Below are 16,556 nucleotides of genomic sequence, written 5' to 3'. Positions count from 1 at the left end.
CCCCAGGCTGCCAGGGGCCTGGGTCAGCAGAGAGACAAAGACAGGATTTATCACCAGTATAGAGAAACAGCCAGAGACCAGGGCTTAGGGCAATGGCTGACCTCCCAGTGGTGGGAGGGAGTACTGGGCCAGAGGCTGGAAGGCTGACTCCTCATAACCCCCAACTTCTACTCCATTCCTGCTCTCTCCCTTATATCTATGCAGCACAGGACAGAGAAGAAGACAACCTCAGTAGGAAAATCTGAGCGAAGGGGAGAGATAAAGTTGGCTTATGAATACCTAGGAGTAGTTAGAAGACAGAGGCAACTAGGCACCAATTACTTCCAGGAATACGAAGGAATTCAGGTAGAACGCAGCAGCAGCAGCAAATGAGAAACAGAAGTCTGTTCTCTAACATGGAGAGGGATCCACAAGGCAGACTCTGATCCTCAATAGGGTGAGAATCCTATTGAGGAGAATCCTGAGGAGGCTGGGATCTGAGGATCAAAGTTCAAAGCCAGCCTGGAGAGAAAAGTCCAGGAGGCCCTTATCTCCAGTTAGCCAGCAAAAAGCCAGAAGTGGAGCTGTAGCTCAAGTGGCAGAATGCCAGCCTTTAGCAGAAAAAGCCATGCAAGAGCACAAGGAGTTCCTGAGTTCAAGGCTTAGTGCTGGGGGGTGGGGAGTTGGGAGGGGTGAAGGAGGGAGGGGGTACCTTCTCATCTGAAAGTGAAGAAAAATCCTTTGCAAGTGGAATCTTAGCCACTCAGAAGGCAGAAAGCTGAGGATCAAAGCCAATCCCTGGCAGAAAAGTTGGGGAGACTCATCTCAATTAACCCCTAAAAGGTCAAAAGTGAAGGAGTGGCTCAAGTGGTAGATCACTAGTTTTGAGAAAACAACAACAACCAGGGACAGTGCCCAGGCCCTGAGTTCAACCTCAGGACTGACACCAAAAAAAAAAAAAGAGAGAAATCCTTGGCCAAGGGTTATTAGCTCTAGCCCCTTTCAGAAAGCCTTTATCTTGGAGATCCTCAGCTCCCTTCTGAAAGGGAGCTGCCAGACCCTGTCTTACAGTAAGTACATTATTGGACTAAAATCTCTAGGCAGCAGACTGTGTGTGTGTGTGTGTGTGTGTGTGTGTGTGTGTGTGTGTGTGTGTGTGTGCATGTACATGGGCACAAAGGAAGGGAATGATACAATTCAGGAGTTTCTGAGAAGACAGTATATATCTTCAGTGGATGAACCCTGCAACTCCTTAGCTGACATAGCTAGAGGTTCTGTGGCCCCTCACCAGAATCTAAGACATCTAACTCTGAGGGTCTCAATTTTCCCAGTTCCTAGCATCCAACATTCTGCTTCTTACAATCCCACCAACCCAGTCCTGCTCAGGGTCTAGTAAGGGAAAACTTGTGGACTCCTCTCAAATTCCTAGGCAAAGTCAGATGCCTCTGATTCATACCTGTAATCCTAGCTACTCAGGAGGCTCAAATCTAAGGATCACAGTTCAAAGCTCCTATTTCCAATTAACAACAACAACAACAAAAAATGAAATGAGAGGTGGAAATGTAGCTGTTTCAAGTAGTAGAGCTACTAGCCTTTGAGCAAAAAGTTCAGGGATAGAACCCAGGCCCAGATGGGGCTGGGAAGGTGGCTTGGTAGTAGAGTGCTTGCCTAGCATGCATAAGCCCTGGGTTTGATTCCTCAGTACCATTTACACAGAAAAAGCCAGAAGTGGCACTGTGGCTCAAATTATAGAGTGCTAACTTGAGCAAAAGAAGATCAGGGACAGTGCCCAGGCCCTGAGTTCAAGTCCAAGGATTGGCAGAAAGAAAGAAAGAAAGAAAGAAAGAAAGAAAGAAAGAAAGAAAGAAAGAAAGAAAGAAAGAAAGAAAGAAAGAAAGAAAGAAAGAAAGAAAGAAAGAAAGAAAGAAAGAAAGAACCCAGGCCCAGAGTTCAAGCCCAGGCCCTGAGTGTAAGCCCCAGGACCAGCACACAAACAACAGCAAAGACTTCTATGCAAGCTGGAATCACAAAGTTGGAAGCTTTACTGGGAAAGGATCCTGGAAGGTTGAGAGAAAACAAAAGAATTGCAGCTAGAGAAGGAGGGAACTGGGTTCAGAAGAAACAGGAAAAGGGAGAAGGGAGTCTCTCTTTTTTCCTTACTCCCCCTTCCCCCAATTGAGGAGGCAGATTTACAACCTTGCTTTGGGGAGGGGGGGGGGGACTGTGCATAAGGAAGACAGATCTGCAGTTCTGCCCTCTGAGTGTCTGGGTACTTAGCTTTAACTTCCCCATTAGCATCAATCCCCATCTTTCTGCCCATCCGTCTTCTGACATCAGCTCCTTCCCCTCTCTGTAGCCCAGGCTTTCTGACCCTAAGTGGCTCTTAAAGGGCCAGTCTAGACCCTTTCTTCCTCCCTCCTCCCAGTCCAGGCAGCAGGCTGTGTGTTCACATGAGCACTGTAGTCATCCTCACTAAGGTCAAAGCAGATGAAGGGCATGGTGGGAACAAGGTGACTCTCTGTTCTTTAGACTTTGTTTATTCCCTTTTCCCTCCTTTTTTTCTTTTCTTTTCTTTTTGTCGGTGGTGGGGCCTGAATTCTGGGCCTGAGCATTGTCCCTGAGCTCTTCAGCTCAAGGCTAGTGCCACAGCACCATTTCCAGCTTTTTTCTGCTTATATGGTGCTGAGAAGTGGAACCCAGGGCCTCATACATTGCAATGCAAGCACTCTGCCACTGAGCCACCTTCCCAGCCCCTCCCCTCCTTTTCTTCTCTTCTCTTTTTTGTTGTTTGTGGCAGGTCTCCCAAGCCTCGGCTTTCCTGCCTCAGCTTCCAAGCCCTGAGATTACAATGTGTGCCACCATGCCTGCCCTGACCACCCCCATCTTTGTGTCTACCCAAGTTGTAAGCAAGCTCACTACTTGGGCCAGTGGATCATAGACTCATGGCTTTGGGAGCTACAGCTTGGTGAAGTCATAGATTCTATAGGCAGATATTTCTTCCCTCCTTCCTATCCTGGAGCCTCAGGGCGAAGAGGTGTCAAGAAGTAAAGTATCAAATGTCCTGGGGAGAGTGTGTTTTTCCTTACTTATTCTTTGTGCCAGTACTGGTGCTTGAACTCTGGGCCCGGGCACTGACCCTGAGCTTCTTTATTGTTAAAGGCTAGTGCTCTACCACTTTGAACCCCAGTGCCACTTCTGGTTTTCTGGGGGTTAATTGGAAATGAGAGTTACAGGCTTTCCTTCCTGGGCTGGCTTTGAACCATGACCCTCAGATCTTAGCCTCCTGAGTAACTAGGATCACAGGTGTAAGCCACTGGTGCCCAACTGTTCCTTAGCTTTTTTTGTTCAAGGTTGGTACTCTACCACTTGAGTCACAACTCCAATTCCAGCTCTTTGGTAGTTTACTGGAATTAAGAGTCAATGGAGGGCCTGGGAAGGTGGCTCAGTGGTAGAGCGCTTGCCTTGTATGCATGAGGCCCTGGGTTTTATTCATCAACATCACATAAGCAGAAAAAGCTGAAAGTGGTACTGTGGTAGCCTTGAGCTGAAGAGCTGAGGGACAGCTCCCAGGCCCAGGGATCAGGCTCCATGGCCAACCAAAAAAAAAAAAAAAAAGTGTCAATGGACTTTTCCCCCTGGTTTTGAACCAAAAGCAATAATCAGATCTCAACCTCTCGAGTAGCTATGTATTTTTAAACCCTTTCTCTGCCCACCCTGCTGTTCTACCCCTCAAGGCTCCAACTTTTTGGTCATGGGGCCTGAATTCTGGGCGTGGGTGCTGTCCCTCAGCTCTTTTTTTTTTTTTTTGATTATTTGCTTATTTTTAATTATGTGACTTACCCTACTAGAGTGCAAGTTGTGATTAGTTTTTTTTTTTTTTTTAAATTTTATTTTATTTTATTTGAGAACATACTGTACAGAGGGGTTACAATTACATGGGCAGGATAATGCATACATTTCTTACCAAGCATTGCAGCCTCCTCCTTTGTTTACCCTTCACCTCCCTTCCCAGCCTCCCCCCTCCCCCCCATCCCTCAGCTCTTTAGCTCAAGGCTAGCATTCTACCACTTGAGCCACAGCACCACTTCTGGCTTTTTCTGCTTATGTGGTGCTGAGGAATCAAACCCAGGGCCTCATGTTTGCAAGGCAAGCACAGTACCACTGAGCCACCTTCCCAGCCCATCCCTGCTTTTAATTCTCTACCAGCACAGGGATGGACAGGTTTGGGCCTGCAGCTCCTAGGAGATGCCCCCAGGCCCACATTCAACTGAGCGGAGGCACGCACTAAGGAAGCAGGCTTCTCCCCATCTTCTGCAGAAAAGCTGTAACTGCACCCAAGTGGTTCTAAAGAATGCTGGAATGCTTGGAAAGTTCCTTCCCTATCAGCCTCCAATCCTTTCTGCTGCAAAGCTCTGCGTGTCTCAGAGGGGCTCTCTACCACCGTCAAAGTCCCTTCTTGATATCTGAAACCCATTCCCCATGTCCCCCAGTGCTCCTTCTCTGGCTCAGGATGAGAAGGAATGGGGGAAGGGGGGGTTGAGAAAGTGGCCATGTTAAAAATAGGAGCCCCCAGTGGCACCCCTAGTGGCCCCTTATTTATCACCTCTGAACCTCACTCTCAAAGAAGCATAAATATTCTTAATTCCTGAAGGCTTAGTCCTGAACTCATAAATCTAACTGGGGAGGTGAGCCAGGGGGAGGAGAAGGCCTGTGAAGTGGGGAGACCATATCCCCTGGGGGGAGATGCCCCACTTGGGCCCAGCAGGAGCTGTGTCTTGTATCTTTTCATTTTTCCTCTGGGGATTTTTCTCATCGCCTCTCCACGGGGTGGGGGGGGTGGGGGGGGGGGTGGGGAGGAAGACACCAAAACAGAGCCAAAGGAAATGGAAAAACCAAAGTGGACCTGACTGTGGTCTTTCTTATTGGCTCTCCATCTTTCTCCCTCCCCCATGTCTTTGCTTGTACCTTCCAGTTGTTCTTCCCTGCTTCTCCCTCCCTCTCTCCTTCCTTTCCTCCCTCCCTCTTCTTTAGTCATTCCTTCCATAGCCACTGTTGGGAAAGGACCTTTCTGTCCCATTCATTTGGAAAGAAAACTCCCTCTGAGGGCTCAGATGCCCCCTGCGTTTGTTTGACTATTCGCCCTTCCACACAAGTACTTTCTGTCAGTGTGTCCTTCCTGCCTCCTTAGACTAATTTCTTTCCTCAGAGTTTTCCCCCTCCACCATCTCGCCTCACCTTCCTTCCTTTCTGAAACCTCTGTCCCCTCAGTGTCCCTTTTGCTCCCCAGTTCCCATTCTCTCCCTCTGGGGTCTCCCCTGCATGTCTCCCTCCCCCCCTCCCCCCCAATCTGCCCTCTCACATCCAACCCTGGGCCACAGTTCCCACCCCACCCCCACCCCACCCCCAGGCCCACAGCAGACAGCGGAGGAGGGAGGAGGGGGCCCGCGGAACAGGTAGCGGGAGCGCGGCTGGAATTGTGGGGAACGCGGGGTGGGGAGGGAAGGGGCGGACGGCGGCGAGGGGAGGGGCAGCCTCGCTCCCATCTGAGCCCCCCCCTCCTCCTCGCAGCCACTAAGCCATAAATCAGGGCCGAGGCGGATCGGCCAATGGGAGAGTGACTCGTAAATCGGCCTGTCAAGCTCAGCCAATGAGAACGGGCGTTAAATCAAGTCCTGTCAGCGGTTGGCCAATGAAAGGCCCTGGGCTGACCATAAATCTGCCTGTGAGAGACAGCGAAAGAGAGAGAGAGTGTGAGCGAGCAAGAGCCCGCGTGGGCGGGGGAGTGGAGGGAGGAGGCGCCGCGGGGGCAGGAGTGGGCAGGGAGGGAGGGGAGAGGCAGGGGGAGGGTGGGAGAGCGGGAGGCCCGAGAGGAAAACCCGCGATAACTGAGATGCGGGGGACGGAGATGTCCTACGGGAGAGACGGACAGATGGAGAGAGACAAAGGCCGACGGGAGAGATAGTGTCAGAGAGCGCGCGGCCGAGCGCGGGCTCGCGGGGGACACGGACGGGCTCGCGGGCACGCGCACCCGAGCGGCCTGGCGCACGGACACGCGCGGTGCGCGCGCACCGCGAGCGATTGAAGGCGCGGGGGAGGGGGGGGGGGCTCACTGTCTTCTCACTCCCAGCCCTTTACTGTAATGAAGGCGAGGTGCTGGGTGGGTGGGTGGGGGAGAAGGTGAGGAAGGGCCGCCTCAGAATACTGGCTTCCTTGGTGTTCCCTGAGTCCTTTTCTTCCTAAAATCGTCCCTTGAGGCATTTCCCCCCCCCAGTGAGTAATAACTGGGAAGTCCTTCCTGAGCGGTCTAACTTCAGTTCTCATTTGAGGAAGCCTTCAAGGAACATGAAAAGTGAGCCCTTTTACAAGCTTCAGAACCTTAGAAGGGAGGACTTTAGGGATCAACCAGTCACTTGATCCTAGTTGGAGCTAGGCAGGCCTGCCCAAAGTGGGTAGTCAGCCTGGTGTGCTGGCGATCAGATCAGTTAGACTTTGCCTTCTGAGAATCAGGGTCCTACCCATTTACTAGCCCCTCGACCTGGGACACATGAACTGGTGTATCAGTTTTCTCACTTGTAAAGAGATGATAGCAGACCCTTCGTGGGAATTTTGTGAGCGTTACCTGGAATAATCTAGTTGCAGACTTTGGAACCTGACTAGGCTTGTGGGAAGAGTGAGCCCTGCCCTCTTCCCCTTGGCTTTGTACCTGTCACGAAACCTGAGCCCAAGAGTGGTCTTCAAAGAGCTGTTCCTTATTTATTGATTGATTTTGGTCTGTCATGGGGCTTGAATTCTGGGCCTGGGCACTGTCCCTCAGCTCTTCAGCTCAGGGCAAGCACTCTACCACTTGAGCCACAGTGTCCTTCCAATTTTCTGGTGGTTTATTGGACATAAGAGTCTCATAGACATTCCTGCCCTATCTGGCTTTGAACCATGACCCTCAGAACTCAGCCTCCTGAACAGCTAGGATTACAGGGGTGAGCCACTGGTGCTTGGTGAGCTGCTTCTTTATCTGGAGTGAATTTTCAGAGTCTTGTGCCAGTACCGGGTCTTGAACTCAGAATCTCGAGCTCTTGTATAGCTTTTTATTTTTGCTCAAGGCTCTACCCCTTGAGTTACACTTCCACTTCCAGGTTTTTTTTGCTGACTGATTGGAGATAAAGATCCTCAGATCTCAGTCTCCTGAGCAGCTAGGATTATGGGCACTGGGCCATCTGAGCCCAGTTCAGGTTATGGTTTCTGTCATAGGAGACCACCTAAACATATATGCACTGGTTTAAGAGGCAGGATTCTTGGGGCCCAGAAACATGCTATATATAAGGGTATCCATCTGTGCACATTTGATTCTCTCCAGACTCTTCTCCGTTCTCAGTCCAGATGTTGGGGGGGTTAGGAAGGGCAAGCAGCCTCAAAGCTTTCACATTCCACTCCAACCCCACTCACCAGACAATCACTACTTCATGAAAATAGAGATCTGTGCTTCACTTTTTCCCCCTAAGCTTTGGGGATGAGGGACTGCAGATCCCTGAGTTTCCACCCAGCTGGTCAGGACCTCCTGGTCCTGCAGGCCCTTCCTGTCCATCTGGGAAGTCAGAAAGGAAACACAGGGAACTAGCGCCACCTGGTGGCCACATGTGATTTCGGGCTGTGGGAGTACATGCCAGATTTTTATAGTCATGCTGGAGGGAAAGAACTGTGGTTTCCCCCTAGCCAGGCCCCTGATCTTTCTCAATGAGTGTCTCTGTTCTGCTTTCAGAAGCCAGGGTAACAAGAGCTTCTGGGAGAGGCGGGCAACAAGGGGCCTGGGGAACTGGGGACTTAGCCCCAAAGAGCAGACCCTGCTCTTTGAGAGATCCCTGTCTGCCTTGGCCTCAACTACACCAGAGCAGAGTCGTCCTTAACTAGACCTTTTGTGCAGGGCATAGGAGTGGGGAAGGGGCTGGGTTCACAGGAAGGCTGTCAAGATGAATCACCAAGCAGATGCTGATGGCTCACACCTATAATCCTAGCTGCTCAGGAGGCTGAGGTCTGAGGATTGTGGTTCACAGCCAGTCTGGACAGGAAAGTCTGTGAAACTTATTCCCACTAAACTACCAAAGAAACCAGAAGTGAAACAGTGGTTTGTGTTAAAGCACTAAGCCCTGAGCAAAAGAAGCTCAGGGATAGCACCCAGGCCCTGAGCTCAAACCCCAGAACTAGTACAAAATAAATAAATAAAAATTGTTGGGGTGGGGGAAGCGGGGATAGCGCCCGGTTCTGGGAAGTAAAACATAAAGACAGGTAAATATTTTGAAACAGTCTCACATTTCTCTTATTTCTCTCTATTAAAAAAATTTTTTTTTAGTGGTACTGGGGTTTGAGCCCAGAGCTTTGCACTTGCTAGGAAAGTGCTCTACTATGAGAGTCACACTCCTTTTTTGCTTTTGTTATTTTTCAGGTAGGATCTCTCAGTTTTTTCCCAGACTATGCTAGACTGCAATGCTCAGTACATAGACTTATGCTCCAAAGGTAGCTGGGATGACAGGTACCCACTATCATGCCCAGTTTATTGGTTAAGATGTTTAATGTTTCCTCCCAATCTCAGCCTCCTGTGTCTCTGGGATTACAGTACTAATCATCCGAGCCTGGGTACCTCACGTCTTATAACATGGAAACCTCAAGTAAAGGCTATGTCCTTGTTCAGCTGTTGTCTACCTCTGCTCTCTCCCTTCAGATGATCAGCTGTTAGGCTCTAGCTCCAACCCTGATCTTTTTTTTTCTTCCATAGACACCATGTGTAAATATTAAAACCATTTATTTATTTATTTATTACCTTATCCTAGGATTTGAACGCTGGCCCTGGTGCTGTCCCTGAGCTTCTTTTTGCTCAAGGCTAGCACTCTACCACTTGAGCCAGTATGCCACTTCCAGTTTTTTCTGAGTAATTTATTGGAGATAAGAGTCTCGTGGACTTTTCTGCCTGGGCTGGCTTCAACTGGTGCCTGGCTTTATTTTATTTATTTATTTTCGGGTCGGTCGTGGGGCTTGAACTCTGGGCCTTAGCTCTTCAGCTCAAGGTGAACACTCTACCGCTTGAGCCACAGCACGACTTCCTATTTTCTAGTGGTTTATTGGAGATAAGAGTCTCACTGACTTTCCTGCCCAGGCTGGCTTCGAACTGTGATCCTTAGATCTCAGCTTCCTGAGTAGCTAGGATTATAGGTGTGAGCCACTGTCGCCCAGCCTGGCTTTATTTTATTTTAAGTAAGATGGTCTCACTGTATAGCCCATGCTGATTTCAAAATCAAAACCCTTCTGTCTTGAATACTAGGATAACAAGTATGCACTACCACACCAAGCTGTACTTTATTTATTAATGATTAATAAGATTTTCGTGGGGGCTGGGAGGGTGGTTCAGTGGTAGAGTGCTTGCCTTGCATGCGTGAAGCCCTGGGTTCGATTCCTCAGCACCACATCAGCAGAAAAAGCTGGAAGTGGTGCTGTGGCTCAAGTGGTAGAGCACTAGCCTTGAGCTAAAGAGCTGAGGGACAGTGCCCAGGCCCAGAGTTCAGGCCTCATAATGGAGAAAAAAAAAAAAAGACTTATTGGATGCTGGTGGCTTGTGTCTGTAATCTTAGCTACTCAGGATCTCAGTTGAAAGTCAGCCCAAGCAAAAAATTGTGAGAGACCCTTATTTCCATTTGACCAGCAAAAATCTGGAAGTGGAGGTGTGGCTTTTATGGTAGAGCACCAGCCTTGAGTAAAAAAGCTAGAGGAGAGTGCTGAGTTCAAGCCTCAGTACTGGCACACACACACACACACACACACACACACACACACACACACACACACACACAAATTAGTAGGGCTCCTTGGGCATTCTGGGGCTGAAACACTGGTGGAGGAAAGGGGTAGCTTGGTGGGCATTCCACAGGTCTTACTTTCATCTGTTTGTCTAACAGCTGCCCGCTTCACTTTTGGAAGAGATGGTGATCTTTGGTCCTGGTAAATGGGCTCGGAGTTCTAACGGAGCCTACGGAAGCTCTGGGGCCCTCGTTTTAATATGGAGCCGTATGCTCGGCGGAACTGGTGGTTCATGGCTGCATAAAGAACTGGATTGATACAACTGTTGAGCCAGGTGAGGTTGGCAGCAAGCATGTGGACTACCCGGGGGGCCCGGATCATGGCATCCAGGAGGTTGAGCAGCAGGAAGGGGATGTAGCTCAGGACAAAGCAGAGGAACACCGCGAAACACATCTGAGTCACTCTCCCAAACTCTGCTGAAGAATCCTGAGCTCTTCGGGCTCCTTTAGTTGGCTGGGCCCTGGCAGATGTTTCCTGGGGGCTTTTCTCTGCCATCTGCTTGGCTACTTCGCTGTGGCCCTGGTGCCCTGGCTCTGACGAGTCCCCTTCCAGGGTCTGGGTGGTAGCAGCACTGACTGGTTCAGATGAAATTCCTTCCCCAGGTCCCCTTGATGCCAGCCCGCTGTCCAGCTCCTGGAAACGCCCAGGCAAAGCCTCATCTGTCCCAGCCACGTGGTTGGAGCGGATGCTGGCACGCTTCAGCTTGTACTTGTCCAGCGCCCGGGCTGCTCGTCTTACCTGACGATGAATGAGGCCATAAAAGATGCCCACGCTGCTGAGCCCAAGCACAAAGTAGACACCCAGGAGGATAGTGGTATATGGCCGGCCTTGAGTGCGGTGAAAGCTGCAGGTGCAGACGGAGGGTACCAAGATATAAACAGACCAGAGCGGGGCAAAGCTGGTCACCCCTACCACCCAGGTGCTCACCAAGGCCAGCACTACCCGCCTTGCACTGAACACTTGAGGAAAGAGCTTAGGGTGGGCAATGAGGAGGTAGCGACCCAGGGCAATGAGGCAGAGAGTGAGGATGGAGACAGAGTTGGAAACGAAAAGGAGGAGTCCGAACACCCTGCAGAAGGTGGCACCCGTGCGCCAGTGGAGGTGGAGGTAAGTGTCCACGGAGAAGGGCTGGAGCAAGGTGCAGTACAGCAGGTCGGCCAGGGTGAGGTTGGCGATGAGCAGGTTGAAGCGAGTGCGCAGCTTGGGCTGGATGGCTAAGGCCAGCAGGGTGAGCACATTTCCCACCGTGCCCGTCACAGTCACCACTACCCCCCAGCTAACAGCCACGTAACGATAGCCCAGTACAGACTCGTGGTAGCAGGAGAAGTTGGCATCCGGGGTTGTCAACATGATGGAGGCTGAAGACACAGGGAATAGAACAAAAGGGAATCAAAACCTGGCCTTCCACATTGGGGCTGCTAGTCATGCACCTGTGGCTAAGGCCTGTCATTGTGGTTCCTCAGGAGGCTGAGATCTGAGGATCGTGGTTTGAAAACAACCCAGTCAGGAGAGGCTGTGAAACTCTTAACCACCAGAAAACTAGAAATGGAGCTGTGGCTCAAAGTGGTAGGGCACTAACCTTGAGCAAAAGAGTTCAGGGACATTGCCCAGGCTCTGAGTTCAAGCCCACACAGACAAAAAAAAAAAGAACAAACCAGTCCTGGGAAGTCTGTGAGACTTTCATTGCTATTGTTGTTGTCGGTCATGAGGCTTGAACTCAGGGCCTGGGCACTGTCCCTAAGCTCTTTTGATCAAGGCTAGCACCTCTACCTCTCTGAGCCACAGCACTACTTCTGGTGTTTAATTGGAGATAAGAATCTGGGTTTCCTGCCTGGGTTGTCTTCAAACCATGATCCTCAGATCTCAGCCTCCTGAGTAACCAAGATTACAGGTGTGAACCACCACTTCTGGCTTATATGAGACTCTTATCTCCACTAACTTACAAAAAAAAAAAAAAAAAAAATATATATATATATATATATATATATATATATATATATATATATATATATTAAAAAAGCCAGAAGTGGAGCTGTGGCTTAAATACTAGAGTGCTAACCTTGAGTACAAAATCTCAGGCTCAGTGCCTGATTATATCACCAAGTCCATTGCTGAAGTTCAACTAAGTGAGGCTCTAGAGCAGGTTAGGAATGGTACCCTGCTTTTGTAGGGAGAGCTTATTGGAAGAGGTCTTAGGACAGGAAGCAATGTCTTCGTGGAGACAGCCCAACCACTCCAGTGGCTTTCAAAATCCCCCTAGACCAGCAGTAGCATCTTAGGAACTTGCTAGATAGATACATCCTTAGGCTCACTCACTCAAAACTGGGTGGGACCCACATATACATTTTCAAATAAGCCCCCTTCACCCACCACAGAAGTACTCACCTGAGCCTTCCAAGTCTTCTGTTTTCTCTCTAATGGAGGAAGCCCAACTTGCCTAAAGAGACCTTCCTAGTTAGTGGACATACAGGGGTCAAACAGGAAGTAGAATGTCTCCTTTTCTGCTAGACTAAAAGTACAAGAAACTCCCCAGTTACTTAATCTCAGCCACTTCCTTCCTTACCTTCTGTTGGAACTACTCATTTTGCTTTTGCTACTAAAATCTGGGCTTCTGGGAGTGGGGAGAGGGAGGGGTCAGTGTGAGATAAAGAGGGATGGGGTAACAATGATTAAATACAAATGTACTTATTATTGCCTTACCTATGTAACGATAACTCCCCAGCTCATCACCTTGTCAATAAAAAACAAAATAGCATAAACATTTACATGATAACTAAACAAAGTTTGAAAATATAATAAACTTTAAAATCAAAAATTTTAAAAATCAGGGCTGGGAAGATGGCTCAGTGGTAGAGCGCTTGCCTTGCATGCTTGAGGCCCTGGGTTCGATTCCTCAGCACCACATAAGCAAAAAAGAAAAAAGCCGGAAGTGGCGCTGTGACTCAAGTGGTAGAGCGTTAGCCTTGAGCTGAAGAGCTGAGGGACAGCGCCCAGGCCCAGAGTTCAGGCCCCATGACTGGACCCAAAACAAACAAACAAACAAAAATTTTAAAAATCGGATCTGGGAAGGTGGCTCAGTGGTAGGGTGCTTGCCTTGCATGCATGAGGCCCTGGGTTCGATTCCTCAGCACCACATAAGCAAAAAGAAAAAAGCCGGAAATGGCGCTGTGGCTCAAGTGGTAGAGCCCTGGCCTTGAGCTGAAGAGCTGAGGGACAGTGCCCAGGCCCACAGTTCAGGCCCCACGACCGGACCCCCCCCCAAAAAAAAAAAAAAAAAATCTGAGCTTCTATATTGATTTTGTTGTTATTGTTGGTCATGGGACTTGAGCCCAAGGTCTGAGCACTGTCCCTGAGCTCTTTTGCTCTTCTGGTTTTCTGGTGGTTAATTAATGATAGGAGTCTTATGGACTTTCCTGCCCAGGCTGGCTTTGAACCATGATCCTCAGATTTCAGCCTCCTGAGTAGCGATGATTACAGGTGTGAACCACTGGCACCTGGCTTGCATTTACTTTGTTGAAGTTTCTCTGCAATTTACTTCAGAATTGTCTTACTCTTCCCCGTTCCTTCTAGAAACTCAGACTCTTCTTTGCTTGGCCAGGTACCTTATAAAGATCACTGCTGAAAGTAGTTTGGCCATATATATATATATATATATATATATATATATATATATATATATATATATATATATATATATATGAACTCTAGGTACCTTAAGAGCTTTGTGTTTATTTTGTGGGGAGTATTGCCTTTCTTCTCTTCAGGGTTTGGAGATGGTTTGATTTAGAGAGTACTAGGTGACACCCTGGCATATCTGGGAAACGGAGTTGCATTAAAAAAAAAAAAAAAAGGTATGAAATGAGTCATTCAGGATTCCAGCTTCAATCACCTTAGAGGAACAGGGTCCCTGATCATTCATTCATTCATACAATTCATTCATCCATTTACTCCACAAATCTGTACTGGGTGCCAGCTAGCACCAGCATCTGAGCTAAACACTGGAACACTGGAAGGTTTGACACAAAGCCTTATGCTGGGGACACAAATAGATAAACATACAAACGCTTAATGGTGCCTTAAACAGGGGTTGTAAAAATTCAGCCTATAGGCTACATCTGACTGGTAGTGTGTGTGTGTGTGTGTGTGTGCTGGCATTAATACTGGAACTTGATCTCAGGGCCTGGCATTCTCCTCTAGCTTTTTCAGCTCAAGGCTGGCATACTATCACTTGAACCATACCCTTACTTCCCACTTTTTATTGGTTAATTGGCAGAGTCTCATGGATTTTCCTCCCCAGGCTGGCTTCAAACCACAATCAGATCTCAGCTTCCTGAGTAGCTTGGATTAAAGTCATGAATCACTGGCTCCCTGCTTTTTCTCCCCCTAGAAACAGGATCTCACTATGTAAAGGTTGGTCTTGAACCTGCACCTCAATTTTCTCAGTGCAGGGTTTCAGGCATATACTACCATGTTTAAATTGAATTCAGCTAAAACAAGCAAGTTTGAGGTGCCTGGGATGTGTCTTTGTTTCTCAGTTCCAATCCCTTTCATTCTTTCTACATATAATCCAGAGCTTTACCAATGGGACCAACCACTCTTGCCCCTTATCCTTTGGAGTCATGGGGCTTGAACTGTGGGCTCTACCACTTGAGCCACAGTACCACTTCTGGTTCTTATTGGAGATAAGAATCTCATGGACTATCATGCTTGGGCTAACTTTGAACCTCGATCCTCAGATCTCAGTCACCTGAGTAGGATTACAGGCCTGAGCCACCAGCTTTAGTCTCTGCTTTTTTTTTTTTTTTAAGCTAGATTACCTCTACCCCTAAAAGAAAAAAAAAAAAAACCAAAAAACTCTTTGTTGGGTTCCAGTTCTGAACTCACAGTGAACCCCTACCCCCAACTTCCCAGTTGACAAATCAAGGGGCCCCTATTCCCATCTCCTTCCTCTTTTGAAGTCAGTGTCTCACCTTTCCTGTTCCTGTCTTTCGCTAGACTGGAAGTGGGCCAGGACACGTGAGAAGACACATCACGTAGCGGGTGGAGTTTTGGTTTGGCTTTCCTCCCACCCAGCAGGGTTAGACCCAGGGGTGGGGGGCGGGGGTCATGGGTTCCTGGCTAGACTTGTGAATATATAGTTGAACTAGTTTCTGGGATTACGGAGGCTTTCACCAGATGACAGGCAGCTAAGTGCTCCTGTTTCAGACCAATTGGAGAGACCAAATAGTGCCACATTTCTGCAAGTGGCACATTCCCAGGGCTTTAGTCTTGCATGTATGGAGATCTCAACAAACCTAAAGAACCAGGCTTGAGCCGGGTGCTGGTGGCTCACGCCTGTAATCCTAGCTACTGAGGAGGCTGAGATCTGAGGATCGCGGTTCAAAGCCAGCCCGGGCAGGAGAGACCGTAAGACTCCTATCTCCAATAAACCACCAGAAAACGGAAGTGGCGCTGTAGCTCAAGTGGTAGAGCGCTCACCTTGAGCTGAAGAGCTGAGGGACAGCGCCCAGGCCCAGAGTTCAAGCCCCACGACCAACCAAAAAAAAAAAAAAAAAAAAAAAAGAACCAGGCTTGACTGAATACTGATGGTTCACACCTGTAATCTTTTTTTCTTTTTGTGCCAGTCCTAGGACTTGAACTCAGGGTCTAGACACTATCCCTGAGCTTCTTTTACTCAAGGCTAGTGCTTTACCACTTGAGCCACAGCTCCATTTCTGGCAAGCGTGTGTGTGTGTATGTGTGTGTGTGTGTGTGTGTGCATGCATCTCCTGAGTCTCCTGAGCTGGGTGCTAGTGGCTATTGCCTGTAATTCTAGCTACTCAGGAGGCTGAGATCTGAGGGTCACAGGTAGAAGCCAGCCCAGGCAGAAAAGTCTATGAAACCCTTATCTCCAATAAACTAGTCAGAAAAAGCTGGAAGTGGTGCTGTGAGCACAAAGAGGCTCAGGGACAGGGTCCAGGCCCCGAGTTCAAGCCCCAGGACCAGCAAAAAGAAAAGAAAAAAAATCTGGACGTTCCTTCCCAGGCTGGCTGTAATCCTTCCTAGTCAGGAGGCTGTGGTCTGAGGATCACAGTTTAAAGCCAGCTGGGGGAGAAAAGTCTGTAAGACTCTTACGTCCAATTAACCAGCAAAAAGCTGGAAGTAGAGGGCCGGGAAGGTGGCTCAGTGATAGAGCGCTTGCCTTGCAAGCCAGAGGCCCTGGGTTCGATTCCTCAGCACCACATAAGCAAAAAGAAAAAAGCTGGAAGTGGCGCTGTGGCTCAAGTGGTAGAGTGCTAGCCTTGAGCTGAAGAGCTGAGGGACAGCGCCCAGGCCCAGAGTTCAGGCCCCACAACCGCACCCAAAAAAAAAAAAAAGCTGGAAGTAGAGCAGTGGCTCAAGTGGTTGAATGCTAGCCTTGAGTAAAAAGCTAAGGGACAGTACCCCAGCCCTGAGTTCAAGCCTCAGGACTGGTACAAAGTGACAACAAAGCAACACACTTAGTCTTTTTGTAGATGAAAAACAAGTTCAGAGGACAGGGATTGACCCAAAGTCACTATCCCAGGACAAGCATAGTCTAGAGTTCAGATTCTCAGATCCAGTCAATCTTCATGTCTTTCTGTCTGTTTTGGGTTCCTACCAGAGGCACAAGATGCTTTCTTTTGTCTGGGTTTACATCCATCTCTCCAGAACTGCAAAAAACACATCGAAGAAGTGGCTTGGCCTAGGGGAGACGCCTTTTCTGTGTCGATGGCGCC

General features: G+C 48.8%; 1 protein-coding gene across 2 annotated transcripts; it reads right to left on the bottom strand.

The window, feature by feature from the left end:
• Positions 1–9,828: 9,828 nt before the first annotated feature.
• On the bottom strand, positions 9,829–12,248 carry Gpr84 (G protein-coupled receptor 84). 2 transcript variants are annotated; one of them, XM_042699029.1, is made up of 2 exons: positions 12,201–12,248; positions 9,829–11,177 (listed from the first exon to the last, which is right to left on the bottom strand). In XM_042699029.1, the coding sequence occupies exon 2, from the start codon at positions 11,167–11,169 to the stop codon at positions 9,979–9,981; it is 1,191 nt and encodes a 396-aa protein (XP_042554963.1). In that variant the 5' UTR covers positions 11,170–11,177; positions 12,201–12,248; the 3' UTR covers positions 9,829–9,978. The 2 variants fall into 2 exon arrangements, with proteins under 2 accessions (XP_042554963.1, XP_042554964.1); XM_042699030.1 differs by having other exon boundaries at positions 12,190–12,224.
• Positions 12,249–16,556: the final 4,308 nt, after the last annotated feature.

The sequence above is a fragment of the Dipodomys spectabilis genome, unplaced genomic scaffold (assembly GCF_019054845.1).
Source record: "Dipodomys spectabilis isolate Male_0828 unplaced genomic scaffold, ASM1905484v1 ptg000234l, whole genome shotgun sequence".
In the NCBI taxonomy this organism is placed as follows: Eukaryota; Metazoa; Chordata; class Mammalia; order Rodentia; family Heteromyidae; genus Dipodomys; species Dipodomys spectabilis.
The sequence above is the reverse complement of the archived record's forward strand: the minus strand, read 5'-3'. Positions and strand labels throughout refer to the sequence as shown.

Excerpts from the sequence above, each read along its gene's own strand:
- Gpr84 (XM_042699029.1), bottom strand. The coding sequence starts at position 11,169 with ATGTTGACAACCCCGGATGCCAACTTCTCCTGCTACCACGAGTCTGTA.